The sequence below is a fragment of the Mesocricetus auratus genome, unplaced genomic scaffold (genome assembly GCF_017639785.1).
Source record: "Mesocricetus auratus isolate SY011 unplaced genomic scaffold, BCM_Maur_2.0 Super-Scaffold_100009, whole genome shotgun sequence".
Classification (NCBI taxonomy): domain Eukaryota; kingdom Metazoa; phylum Chordata; class Mammalia; order Rodentia; family Cricetidae; genus Mesocricetus; species Mesocricetus auratus.
In genome coordinates, this window is record NW_024429193.1 from 68,557,840 (window position 1) to 68,572,529 (window position 14,690).

A 14,690-nucleotide genomic window follows, 5' to 3' on the forward strand; every position below is an offset into this window, starting at 1 on the left:
GTCTGCCATGCACCTCTGTGTTTCAGCTGCTAATTCTTCGTGTAATAGGAATCTAGGGAAATATTCACTCTTGTCTTCTGTTTCTTCTTCTAAATACACGAACCTTATTAGGTTCTGAATTTTGGTGTGTGTGCTCTGTGTAAGACACGATGCTGGGAGTAGGTAACTCACCACAGGAGTTAACTGCCGATCCTGAGTATGCTGTGAGCTGGGGGAATGCTTGTGGGAGAGGAATTGGTATCCCTGAGGATGCCTAGGAGTGAAGTGTTTGTGGAGCGTGGGGAGATGGCTCAGAGGGTTAAAGTGCTTCCTGTGCAGCCTGAGGTCCAAAGTTCAGTGCCCAGAACCCGTATGTATAAGACAGGTCATGTAGCCCATGCATCCGTATTCCCCGGGTTCTTAAAGGAAGATGGGAGCAGAGACAAGAGACTCTCTGGAAGTTGGTGGGCCAGCTAGCCTGGCATACAGAGCAGAAAGACAGCCAGGAGACCTTTTCTCAAACAAGGTGGAGACTGAAGGGGATGATACCTGGAGTTGTTCTCTGACCCCTGCATGAGTGCTGAGACATGCACACGGCTGCTGTGTACTCACGCACGCACGCACGCACGCACGCCATACAGATCCAGAAGAAACATTTGAGCTGCTCCTGAACTGTGCCATGATTTTGGCAGGCAGTGATGAAAGCATAACCTGCCAGGGGGCCAGAGTGGATGGAAAAAGCCTTCCTAGCCCTTTTCTCCTTGTATAAAGCCTGGTGTGACCTTCACCTCCAGTGAAGGTACGACACTACTGCTTGTTCCTGTCTTTTCGGTGAAATAGTAGCTCCATTTTACAGCTGCCATTTTACTTTTTAAAAATTCCAACTTTTTTTTTTTTGAGACAGGGTTTCTCTGTGTAGCTTTAGAGAACTCACTCTGTAGACCAGGCTGACCTTGAACTCACAGACATCCACCTGCCTCTGCCTCCAAAGTGCTGGGATTAAAGGTATGCACCACCAACGCCCAGCAAAAATTCAAACTTTAATTTCACTCAGGCATTCCCTTCTAAAAGCAATTGTGGGGGCTGGAGAGATGATGGCTCAGTGGTTAAGAGCACTGGTTGCCCTTCCAGAGGTCCTGGATTTGATTTCCAGCACCCATATGGTGGCTCACAACTGTCTGTAACTCTAGTTCCAGGGGATCTGAAACCTTCATGCAGGCAAACCAGCGTACATGAAATAAAAATAAATAATTTAAAAATAAAAGGCAGTGATGACCAGTACAAGAGATACAGACTTGGGGCATGAATACCAGGCCTGCATCCCCATCTCCAGGGACTGAAATAAAGACAAAATGTCAGAACATTACACAGGAGCCTTGCTCTGTGCCTGACAATTAGCGAGTCATTTTTCTAGTTGACATTCCAATTTGGCATTTGCTGTCTTTTGCCGAGGGTTATCCCCTGGCATCTTGGATAGGCATAGTACATTCAATGCTCAAGATTTCAACCCAGCATGTTCAAGAGCTTGCAGTAGATTTTGTTCTGCACATGGTATTTGTTCGTTTCTTTTTTTTTTTATGTGCCTCACGGTACATTTGTCTATTTATTACAACTTATTCCTCCAGATATTGTCAGGAGGTTGAAATAGAGTAAAATCGTAGATGCACATGCGCACCAAAGGTATAGAAAAACCAGAAATGGTGTCAGAAACTAGGGTTAAAGTGCCATGTCAGAACACCAGACTTAGCTCTGAGAGCCATGGTAATAAAGGTCAGGGACAGATTCAGCAGCACACACATGGAAACGCACACACGCACGCACACGCACACACATGGCATGCACACACACACGCACACACAGGTGCACACATACAGACACACACGCGCACACGCACGCACGCACGGCATGCACACACATGCACACACACATGCGTACACATGCACACACATGTGCACACACAGACACATGCGCACACATGCACACACATGTGCACACACAGACACATGCGTACACATGCACACACATGTGCACACACAGACACATGCGCACGCAACACACGCACACACAGACACACATGCGCGCGCACACACACACACACGCACGCAGGCACGTAGATGTGTGTATTCACACATCTTCAGATAATACTATATCTTCCATATGAGATTGTCCTATTTCAGCATTTTGAATGTTGAAGAGAGCAGCTTGCAGCTTTTATAGAGCAGCTTCTAAATTCAAATGGATTTGTCATGAAGGTAGTGAGGATCCACACGTGCAGCCTGTAGAACAGAAGGGGCACTGTGTATAACTTGTGGATAATTTCTTAATTCTGTAAGCGAGCATTTTACTTCAGAGCAGTCCTCGTCCACGTCACTCAGCATGAGCAACACTGAGGTAGTGTTTTCAGGGCAGAGGTGGTTACAGTTAAAACGAGCTGTGTGGCACAGCGCCTTCCAGATTTCTGAAATACGGAGTGTAAGGGACACCCATCTGGCGAATGACTTCATGCCCACTCACAGGAGAAGAAAGCTTGTTTTTCACGAATTTTAGCATAAAATTAAAATTTATGTTGGTAACAGTCAAACATTTTGACCTTAGAGCTTGTGTGCCAGTTTGTCTTCTATGCCTAGTTCTTACGTTTGCGTGGAATACTGCAATTAGAAAGTGGTTCTGGCTTTGCTGATCTATAGAAGGCACAGTGCCATGTGGGCACTGTCTTTGGTGCCATTGCCGAGTGAAGTCGCAAACTGTGTGTGTCAGTATGCTCACATTGAGCCCTTCTGGACATGCTCACAAGGCAGTTTCCTTAGGGTCTTGGCAAAGAGATAGTCATTAGTGACCTGTCCTGTCTCTGGGAGGTCTAAGTAAGCAGGTATGGTTGTCCTGTGCCAAGAGACGTGCTACCCGTGGCATCAGAAATGGATATCTATTGTTCTCCAGGCTATGAGGGCAGAGCCAGAGGTTCTGTGACTTTTGACGTCTGTCTCTACACCCTTCATTTGGCAGGAACATCTGATTGAGAACGAAGTGTCAATACTGCGCCGAGTGAAGCACCCCAACATCATCATGTTGGTGGAGGAGATGGAAACGGCGACTGAGCTCTTTCTCGTGATGGAACTGGTCAAAGTAAGAGGGTGGACGGGTTCCACTGGCGTCAAATGTCACGTTGGCTTGCAACTTGTCACAAAGTATGCTACAGCTCCTTCTGTTATTCACACACATCAATTCCATGTGTGGCCCTTCCTTCATCTACTCTGAGCTGATGTGACGGCCGAATCTTGGGACTGAACTGCTGACATTTCCATGCATCCCTTTTATCCTACAGGGTGGAGATCTCTTCGATGCAATTACTTCTTCAACCAAGTACACCGAGAGAGATGGAAGTGCCATGGTGTACAACCTAGCCAATGCCCTCAGATATCTGCATGGCCTCAGCATTGTACACAGAGATATCAAGCCGGAGAACCTCCTAGTATGTTCAGAATCTCTGCTATTTCGTTTTCAACTCGTGCTTCATGATTGTAATACCATGAAAACCATCACACGTATAAATGGCATTTAGAGTGTAAACCAATATCACAATAATGAACAGAGCACTGGAGAGAAACTTAAGAAAAATCAGTACATTCAAGCTGACTGGGGTGTTTTGCATGCACACAATAACATCCTAATGGGTTTCTTGAACTGATGTGCATTTTGTTTTACAGACATAAGAAAATATATTTCCATTTGCTGTGATTATGTTAGTCAGCTTCATGTCATGATAATGGAAAAATATAATATAATTAATGTGTAAAGAGAAAAGGGTTTTGTATTTTGGCCCAAAGTTATGGAGGTTCCAGTCCAATATAGATGGGACCATTGCTTCAGTCCTCTGATAGCATTGGCTGATGGTGTCTGTGAAGAGCATGAGATGAGGTAGGACCATTTGGCCACTTTATGATCCAGGAAGGAAGGAAGGAAGGGAGGGAGGGAGGGAGGGAGGGAGGGAGGGAGGGAGGGAGGGAGGGAGGAAGGAAGGAAGGAAGGAAGGAAGGAAGGAAGGAAGGAAGGAAGGAAGGAGAGAGACTCAAGGGCCTCTGAGGCTATGCAGGCACAAAGTTCTGCCTGTGGAAGGCCCCACCTCCCCCTGATAGCACCATCCTGAGGGTCAAGCCTCTCACACGGGGTGTCTGGGGGACCTTCAGCATCTAAACTTACAACAGCAATACTAACTGAATGAAGAGAACAGAATTGTATGGTGTAGAGCCTTGAAGAATAAATTGGAGACAAGTAGAGCCATGTAGGTGAGAGACTAGAACAGATGTGTTGGAGGCAGGCAGGCAGTTGCTCCCAGTTTTATGGGTGTGGAAATTGAGACTACTTTTCTTTTTCCATGTTTGCAAGTGGCATGTACTCTGTTCTACAGAGTGCAAAGTGTTTTCAGGGACCTTGGTATATGGTCCGTGGTGTTTTACCAGACCTTCTAAAACCCTGTCTCCTCCATCTCGCTCATCACAGCACTCACCTCTAACCCATGGTCAAATCCCCTTCATGGTGGGCTGTGATAACTAGAGCTTACTTGTCAGGGCGAGTTCTTGAGAGCCCAGTGACTGTCAGGAGCCGGAGGAGCTGTTTGGGGGAGTTTCGCACATACACACTCTTCCAAACACAAGGTAGCGGGCCTCTCCGTTACCGTCTTAGCCCAGTGCTGCTATAGCTACCCTTTAACAGAGGGCTCATCTGTGTGCTGTTCCACTGTCTTGGTCCCAGCTGGCTTCTCCATCCCCCGCTGTGGAGACTTCACCAACAGTGTTACACCTGCGTTTCTTCTCAGTCTGGATTGGCAATATCCTTTCCCAGTGTGACCAGCCTCTTCATCTTGTAAGACACTGAGCGAAGTGACACATTTGGCATTATCCCAGCATTTCTGAACAGACTTTGGACATGGCCCTTCTTGGTTTCTACAGTGCTTGTCACAGGTTGTGATTTCATATACTCTCATCTGTCTCTTTTCAGATTGTAAGTCCAGTAGACTGGAGTTCATGATTCTCCCCCTAATGTCTTGGACGGTGCCAAGCAGGTACACTGTGGATGTATGAGTAATACATGGTGGTGGCTCTCGGTCACTCAGCTAGTCAAAATCACTATAGCCACCCTCAGGCGCCACACAAATGATGATTAAAAGGGATATGTGGTGATCACCCCAGGGACTTTCTTTTCTTCTTTTTAAAAATTAAAAATACTTAGTTTTGCTAACCCATAGTGTCCATTTTCCATTTGGTAATACCATTTGTTCCTATCTTGTTTATCTGGAAGTCTGAGTAGCCTTCCTCTTTCTCCCCTCCCTTGCCCTCTTTGTAGAGAGCAGTTAATTTTCCATTTCCCGTCTTGCCATTTTGTTTACATTTCTGCAGCAGAGCAGCTAGGACAGCTCAGTGGTTGTTCCTCCCCACTCAGTGGCCAGGCGGTGGGAGCTGCAAACAGTCCTCTGTGGTTGGCGGGCACCCAGGTCCTCTGTGGGGGCTTCTAGACAGGTGCAGAGTGTGCCTGCTCACCTGTAGACCGGTTGTCTGCCGCCCCAGGCTGAGCAGCAGAGGGGTCAGGATTTGACACAGCCCGCTTGCCCCAACATTCCTCCTGGGCCACAGCCTTCTCAGCAGCTTCTTCCTTTCATGCCCTCCCGCAGATGCTCTTGGGAGAGAGTACTACACGGGTAAAACTTCTGGGCTTTCTAATCGTGTAGCACAGCAGATCCAGAGTGAGCTCCTCTGATGTGTGGGGCAGCAGTGTCTCCATTGCACAGACATCTGTCTGCTCCACACAGCACGGCAGGCAGGCAGGCAGGTCGGCATGAGACGCTTCTGAGAGGCCGGTGGTCAGCTCTGCATCGTGACTCTTGGAGGCTGCCTGGATCTGGTTAGCAAGGACTCAGGCATGATGTAGCCAACAGTGGAAATACTCTGGTGGCTGCAGGAACTCCAGCACAGCCTGCTAGCTGGCTTTCCTGGAGGAAATGGCTCTGACAGCCTCGGGTTCCCATGACTGAACTGCCGGCAGAAGCTATCCCAAGTCCTCTTCGGTTTGATATAGTCCCGTCAGATTTCTTTTGTCGCCGGGCATCTGGAAGTCAGGGTTACTGCCGCTGACATACAGTCCTGCTGCAAGGAATTTAAGGACATTTTCCTCTTTCATTTTCAGGACAGTTTTTCCTTTGCAAGGGAAACTAAGAACAGTGCTGTATGGACCCCTCCCTGGGTATCACAGAAAGACAGAATTCTTTTCTCACTGTCTTCTGCCTTGAGGTATTTGCACCCATAAAACCCTAATCTGAAATTCAGAAGCATCCGGAAAATGTACCGTGAGAGCTAGGCGTGGTGGCCCCTATCTGTAATGTAGTGAATTTGAGGCCAGTCTGAGCTGCCAAGTGAGATCCTGTCTCAAAAACAAGAGACTTTTTGTGTGGCAGCTTGTCACCGAGTGGAAAGTTCCATACCATGAAGTCTCATTTTATACACAAAATAATTTAAAATAATGCATGAATTTATCCTAAAGCTATGTTTTTAAAGTATATGTAAAACATAATGAATTTTGTAGTTGGTATTGGAACCCACCCTCCTAGATACCTCATTATGCTCTATTCTAAAGTCTGAGACATTGCCTCTGAGCATCTTCTATGTATTTTAAGAGACTGTGACTCACTGTGTTTTCAAGGCTGGTACTGAATTCAGAATTCTGGCATTGTGATCATCCTGTCTTAGCTTCTTGAGAGGCTAGTGTTGTAGATGTGTGTGCCTCCGTGCTTGGTTCCAGACATTTTTTAATATGTATGGTGCTAAGCGTTTAACACGAGACCTTGCTCATGCTAGGAGGCATTCTTTCACGGAGCTATACCATAGCCACTCAGTCTCTTAATCTGTGTGGTCGTCTCAAAGCTCGTCTCAAGGTAGACAGTGTATGGAGGGTAGAGAATGAATAACCCTGATGTCTTCAACCTCTGTCTCAGAGACGGTTGGGAATCTGATGCAGTTACTCCTCTGCCGTAAATGGGTTTCACCTCTTCTCCTGAATCTGCACTAAGGGCCTGGTGGCACCCAAAGGGGAGGACAGTGGTTAGAACGCGTGGTTGATGGAGGCTGTGGAGTCAGACTCCAGAGATGGCTTGAGCAGCAAACGTGTCAGCCATGGAAAGCCAATCACTTGTATCAGCAGGCCCGCGTGGGCCTGAGGAGAAAGTGCCATTGAAACAAAAAGTAAATGCCCCACATGCCTCTTGCTCTCCTTCTGTCTGAGAACTAATTCAGTTTTTAAACAGCAGGGCATTCTGACATCTGATTTGCATCCCATTCCCTGGTAGCAGTGTCATAACTTAAAACCCTGCCAAGGCAGATGTATGGGTCGTGTGTCAGGGAGCACGGAGGTGGCCGTTAATGCTATGAGTTATAACCCAGCGGTGCCCTGTCACAGTTAACTATGGGAGACTAGTGATAAATCCAGTGTTTCCAGGAGTTCTGGGGCAGGAGAGAAGAGGTTTGGTTTCTCATAGTTGATGTCCTTCTAAATCATCATGCTGGCATTTTATTTAGCAAGCATAAGGGATTCACTTTGGATGTGGGACCTGCATTCCTCACATTTTTCAGGGTTGCATTCTGCCAGCTATTTGACAGAGCATCTCTCAGCGTGAGGTGGGCCATTTGAACGTGGCAGGGCTGGGGTTTTCACAGTTGTTTAAATTCATTCAGAATCTGCACATGAGGCTGCCTGGGCTTTGGCATTGTTTAGTGTGCCGAAGAGGGGTCCTGGCTGCAAAGCCTGCTTGCTATCTTAAGCTGAGTTCCAGACGCCTCAGTTTCCTTGCCTGCAAAATGCAGGTTGCAATTCTTTTTCTGGTTGGCCAGTGTGGTCCCTACCTAAATCTGGTGGTGTGCTTGAGAGGTAATTTAAATCTGCAAAGTTCCTGAGGCTGTAAGTAATGGCCGGAAATCCTTGGGAACCTGAATTCTTCATTTGTCTCTTTGTGACAGTCATTCCCCTCCCTCTCTCCTTCCCTTCTAGGCTTGGCGCAGGGCAGGCAAACTGTCCCCCTCTGAGCTCCACCCTAGCTCACCGTCAGTTTCCTGAACCAGTGTCTCTCTGCCACACAGATACACAGTGGCACTTAGGTTTCCTTGCAGATTTGGAGAGCATCTCCAGCTAAGCTCTAAAGGTTATTAATATTTTACATGTTTCCTCTGCACTGGGAGGAGATGATTTGGATAAATCACTATTATGTCCCACTTTTCTGGCCGAGTCATAACTTCTTTTCTTGTTTAGCCCAGGAGCACTCTTGCCCCAACAACTAAGCAACTGTAGGCTGCTCACTCCTTTTGTCTGTACTTCTGCGTCTGACCCTGAGTTCTGTGGGGGATGTGGGGATGTGGCTTCTGAGACTGTCTGACAACACCCTCCCAGCACCCCTAGACATTCCTAAATGGAGTGTTTAAAATAAACAGTTTTAGAAAAACAGTACCTAATGAGTTGTAAAAATAAAATAACAGTGGCACTACTGAAACTTTGACTCATGATACAGACATTTAGGAAACCATGCTTATAAATGTTCTTATCACTACAGTTTCTTAGGGAACTTGGTTCTAATGTTTGGGTTTCAGTAAATGCACCATAAATCCCAACTCTAATTATATTAGATTGTTCTCACTAATGTTTACATTAACCACTATGGGTGGGAAGCTGTCCTATGTGGCGTGACTGGGAATCTAGACTCTGTGGCTTCAAGCTAGATCATTTGTATATTTGAGTATGTTTCTGCTGTGTCGTGGGATTCACACAGAGTGATAAATACCTAAGAGGGGGCTCAAAATCATCACTGTTACTCCTGTGACTCTAAAGTCATGGAGATGTGCATGAGCTGTGTATATGCTGTGTGCAAACATGGACTATATTTCCATAACATGGAAGATGCTGTGTGTTCCAAAGGAAGAAATATTCTGTAGCAGATGAAGACAAGCTGGACAGGGAGGAGGGCCATTGGTGGCCCTTCAAAATGCCCATAGAGCTCGGGTCACAGGGAGCCACAGGGCTTGTGCTTTCTGCTGATGATCTGACGACTGCCTTCGTCACTTCCCACGGGGCATGATGCTGTTAGCTGCTTGATGCTGTGCAAACAGAACTTTCTAAATATCTCCGGTTAAATAGTAAAACACCAGGAAAATACATGTAGTATGCAAAATACAAAAATAGAGACGTGCATATTGGTTTGATCTGTGCTGTTACTTTTCTCTGAAAATTGGTACTTTCAAATGGACACACAAAAGACAGCCTACAGCTGGCCAGTTCTGGATTATGCAGCCAATCTCATGTTAGCCGTGTGCATGCTCATTGGCCTCCAAAACGGTCTACTCGTAATGTTTTTCCAGGCTTATATCACATAAGGAAAGTTTGCTTGGATATAAGGTAAACCTTTCTCAATTATGTGGTCATTGTAAGCACATGGATGTTTACAAGTATAAGAAATCTCAAGAAGGAAATTAAAGTAACTCAGTTCTGCTCAAAGAAAGCCTTGTTAAGGGTGGGACATTGTAGTTCAGGTACAATTTTAACTTTTGAAAAGCTGTATAACATAGTCAATAACTCATGGTAAATATTTATTGGAAATAATATCAGCTACATGCCATTTTATTATAGGTATTACCATAATTTACTTAGCCACCTCTCTAGTAGCCAGTTGGCTGAATCTGTGTTTATTAATCACAAATACAGACATTGACAGCTGTGTGTAACATCTGTTCCTTTCCAATAGATTCTTAGTTGTAGATTTACTGGGCAAAGTTCCTGTTTAGATTCACGCTGTCTGATTCCAAAGTGCATTTTAAGCTTTTAAGTTTAAGCTGCTGAGTTTTTTGTCATGTGATATTTATGTTTTAGGTTCAAGGTGTGTCGGTGGTAGGGCTGCTGGTGAGCATAACTAGACACTGAGTTCTACTCTCAGTACCACACATGGAGCCAGAAAGGAGCACATAATACTCATATTTCTCCAGTTGCCCAGAAAGCAAGACTGATGCCCTTGAGGAGACATGCAGGCCTCTAGCGTTTATGTTTAATAAACACCCCTTCCGTGGGTCCCAGTGTCTTGAGAACCACAGTAGGCACTAAAAATACAGGATACAGGTCAGTTTCTTACCTGCAGGCTTTGGGGCCTTGTGACTGCCTTGCCAGCAGCCATTTGTCCCCTGCTGCTTAAGAAAGCAAGTGTAGGGTTTGTTAGAATGCTAGGGAAGGAAGGTGCTTCCTGCAGAGATAGAAAATAGCGTCTTTCCAGTTTCACACAGTTGAACAAAAACCTCTGAAGAGATCTCAGCCCATTAAAACTGTGTCATTCTTACCAGAAGAACGTTCCTCAGGTCTGTCCTGCCTAATACCGAGGTCCCTCTCACAGTTATTGTAGGGGAAAAAGAAAAAGACGATTGTTGGCTGGTTTCTGTTTCAGGTGTGTGAATATCCGGATGGAACCAAGTCTTTGAAACTGGGAGACTTTGGGCTGGCGACAGTGGTTGAAGGCCCTTTGTACACAGTCTGTGGCACACCGACCTACGTGGCGCCAGAGATCATTGCTGAAACAGGGTGAGATTCTGTTGGTCTCGGGTCATGCTTTGACATCGGTGAGAAAGGCTCGTGGTTGTCCCTGCTGCTGTTGTGCTCATCGTGTCCTGTCAAGAAAGCCAGGGAAGCAGAGAGAGATGTGCCCTGAACCATAGCCTTGATGTTAAGGAACAGCTTATTCTTATCTGGCTCAGAGAAGTACAGAGGGCCTGTACTTCTGCCCTCTGGTCAGTGTTGGGGGTGGGGGGACAGTGGTCACTGATTGTGCTTAGACTAAGAGAAAACAGATGGCTTTTTAGAGGACAACTCCTGTGTGACAGTGTCATCTCCCTCGCTGTCTTGCAGCTATGGCCTGAAGGTGGATGTTTGGGCTGCCGGCGTGATTACGTACATCCTTCTCTGTGGATTCCCACCATTCCGGAGGTAACTGTATTTGAATTATAAATTCCCAGACACTTAAACCTGGCAGAAAAGACCCCAAGCTGGTGAATACAATTCCCAGTTTAAAACAATAGAAATATTCCTTTCACTGCTGATCTTAATTTACAGCCTGCCCATGGAAACTCATGTTTGTTCTTTGGGGTTTTGATACAAGCAGACAAGTATGTGTGCACGTACGCACGCACGCACATACCCATGCACACTGTGTTTGAACACAGGAATCATTCTTAAATTCGCTGCTCTGAGCTGTACCCAGCCTGACCATGCTTCAGATATGAGGCCTTTGTGTGTGACCCTCTGAGCTCTCTGACTGTCCTTCATCAAATATGTTCCTAACACAGTCTCAGACTTTGCAGTGTTTTACTCATTTTAAAGAAGGGTAGGATTACCCTTGAGTAGAAACCAGAATCATCTAGGTGTCCTCTTTCAAGTTCTTGGTGTAGGTATTACTTTTAAACTACTTGATTTTTAAATAGAATTTCTAAAGCACCCAACTTGCTTCTTGTAACACCAGGAACTCATTATGATAGTTTTAGTCTTACAAGTAGCATTTATTACCCGAAAGGTGGAGTTACAGAAATTTTTGTCACCGGTCCGGTCAGACTGGAAACGAACAGGGGACACTTGGCAGTTAACAGCATGGCCTGGTGGGAGCACAGGTGATCACAGACATGCTTCAGACTGGCCAGCCCAGCATCTGTCCAGGGCTGAGCCGGCCACATAGTCCACAGCTCTTCTTTTGGTCTGTCCCATCACCTGTCCTGGGCAGATGAAGAGCATCTGGTGCATGGTTGCTTTTCTGCCTTTCATTTCTGTCCTCCTTCACCTGTTTGGTGAGTAGCTACCTACGGTGAGCCAGGTGCTCTGTAAGTGATGGCGTCAGCGCTGTCCTCAGATCTGTGACTTTAGTCCCATTCTGGCTACCGTGAGGAACTGCCACAAGCTATGTGACTTAGACTGGAAACGTATTCTCACAGTGCTAGAGGCTGGGAATCTCAAGACCAGAGTACCCGTAGGCTTGGTGTCTGGTAAGGGCCTACTTCCTGGCCCATGTACAGCCTTCTTCTCTGTGCAAATTCACACAGCAGAAGGGGAAAGGGCGCCCTCTAGGAACTTCTTGCTGTCTAACCTTTTTTTGTAAATGGTGTGGTTTGAGCTCAAGACATTATGCTAGGCAAGCACTCTACCACTGGGCTCTGTCTTCTCTAGGGACTTTGACAGGAACACTGCAGTTGTATTCATGAAGGCTCTGCCCTGGTAACTCCAGCTGTGTCCCAGAAGCCACCTCCCAATGCCATCCAAGTGAGGATTAAGTTTTCCCATAAAGAGTTCTGAGGTGTACACAATAGTGTTCAAGTGTGTTATGGTCAGCAAATGAAAAATAGTTTTCTCTTTTCTCTCCTAACATTTGTTATGAAAACTCCCCCAAAAGAAAGCTTTTTTTTTTCTTTAGGTCCTCACCTTTTCGGTTTGTGAGCAGAATGACACAGACATGTTAGTCTACTTTTGAAGAGCTTTGGTATAGAGGCGTGGAGCTCAAGAGTGATGACCCAGAACAGTTGGCTGGGCATGCTTGGTTGACTGGCTCAGAGGAAATTAACTGAAGGACTCTATTATGAAAGCAGAAAGAAGGAAGCAGAGGTGGATCATGTGTGGTCTTTTTTTCTTTTTCTTTTTTTTTACAGCCACTTGGGGCCTGGGCTGATTTTGGTGATTTTTGTGGGGAGCTAGTCAAACGTAGAAGGATGGTGTGTTTTGCTAACAGGTGCTATCTGGACCAGTTAGTTAACATGGAGTTCCTCTTCCTGACTTATCAAAGTTGGCATCCAGGAAAAGGGATTTGAGGGATCAGCATTAGGGAATGTATGCTCACAACTCCCTCTAGTGTTTATAGTTTCTAATTCAGCCAGGGAGAGTTGTATCTTGATTGTTATGGAAATGGGTTCAAGTTGGATGTCACTGTCACTGTCACTGGAGGACAGCAACAGCAGCATTTGAGATGGAGGGGCGAGTAGGGTTCATTAGAATAGCCCACTACATTCTGAAGGGGCTGCCTAGTGTCAAAAGCCCCTAGCTATCCCACTTTTAAGAAAGTGCTTTTCCTCTTTGCTAGTGAGATCATCTGTGACATGAAACACCTCTTCTAGAAGCATCTTAGAAGCACAGACATGTTTGGCAGATTTTGCAGCCTACTGTCATATAAAAACATATGGAAAATTAAGGATGTGACAGTTTAAATGATCATTGTCTGGTATGCATGGCATAAAGTTGTGTATCTAGAACGGGGGAGGGGGCTCACTTGGTTGGTAGAGAGAGGGCTTTGTAACCCATGAAGCCCTTGGTTCAATCCCCAGCACTACATAAAACCCAAGATAACAGTGCATGCCCATAATCCCAGCACACAGGACATGCGATCAAGGAAGACACGAAATTCAAACATATCCTTGGCTATGTAGCAAGTTTGAAGCCACGCTGGGCTGCATGAGACCCTGTCTCAGAATAAAATAAAATCAACTATAAACATGGACATATGTATGTACATTAAAGTCCTTTAAGCAAGCACTTCAAAGGGCTTTCTGTGTCTTATACAACATATGCGTTTAACTGAAAAAACCTCTGAACTGAAATTGTTGTTGGAATTTACTTTCAGTGACTCTAATGACATTGTCTTTCTTCTTTCAAGACTTTGGGTTTTAGTCCTAGATTGACTTCTTTTTTCTTGTTATCGCTCTTAGTTCTTGAGCTTGATTCCCCACACCCCAACATCAGACTCGCCATCCCCAAGTTCCCTAAGCAAAAGTGGGTTGTGGCTGCTGCGTATAGTGTTTGTAAGATTAGTCCGAGATTCTTGACTCATTGTCTCTTAGCCCTCATCCCTAGTTCCCTGTCACCCTTTCATGCCGGGTGCTGCTTGTGAAATCTCTTACCAGCATCACCAGGGTGTCCTTTCTGAACCTTTCATCATTTGTCACTGAAAGAGAGTTCGTTTCCTTAATCGACTGTTTACACTCGCAGCCACCTCACCTAAGGGATATATTGTCTTAGAATAAAAAAGCACCCTAAAGCAGCTCCACCAGACCTTGGAGTGTAAATGTGATGATAAATCCGGTGTGGATTCAAGCAGAGCAGCTGTTTGCACCTGACTACCAGGCACGCTGGTGTCTGCAGGGCTGTTCTTCCACTGCGGGCATAACCCTGACAGCTGACAGTGTTGGTCCTTGGTACCACTCTGTTTAGCGCTCTGGGGTCCCTTTTGCTGAGTTGGGCTGTATTGCTTGGAGTCCTTGGACAGCTGCACATGGTTGTTGCGGATGGACTCCAGCTTTTAGCTCTGTATTGGCTAAATGATCAAGTCGATATAAGGGGAGATGAATATAGTAATAATAGGAACAATTTTGAGAGTTGCTAGAACTATATATGTTGTCTTCTAGCATTGCCTGGTATGCTGATGCTTCTGAAGGCTTCTGTAAAGTTACACTGTGTTCTCCTGTGTGTTTTTCACTCATTGTGAAGAGCACTGGACTGATTAGAGGAAGGTAAAGGAGAGAGACCCTTGTGCTCTCTCAGAGAAATTTGTGTGCACTCTTTCCAGGCGAGCAATGATGACCTCTTGCTTTGCCTGGTTGTCCTTGGCCCTTTGCCTCGCCTGGTTGTCCCACCTGGCCCTGCTCCTCAGTGTACCGTTGTCCTTCTGTGTG

General features: G+C 45.9%; 1 protein-coding gene across 8 annotated transcripts in view; it reads left to right on the plus strand.

Moving 5' to 3' along the window:
• The window catches only part of Dclk2 (doublecortin like kinase 2), a 121,794-nt gene that overhangs the window by 96,481 nt on the left and 10,623 nt on the right, over positions 1–14,690 (plus strand). For 7 of the 8 annotated variants that reach the window (XR_005879488.1, XM_040752562.1, XM_040752557.1 and 4 more), the window contains 4 exons: positions 2,983–3,102; positions 3,302–3,448; positions 10,439–10,572; positions 10,897–10,974. Coding sequence is in view for 7 of the 8 variants with exons in the window: in XM_040752562.1 (XP_040608496.1) it covers positions 2,983–3,102; positions 3,302–3,448; positions 10,439–10,572; positions 10,897–10,974 (479 nt within the window). In the remaining variant the exon portion in view is untranslated. Of the gene's footprint in view, positions 1–2,982; positions 3,103–3,301; positions 3,449–10,438; positions 10,573–10,896; positions 10,979–14,690 lie in introns of those variants that run through there. The other variant, XM_040752564.1, reaches the window with a different exon arrangement.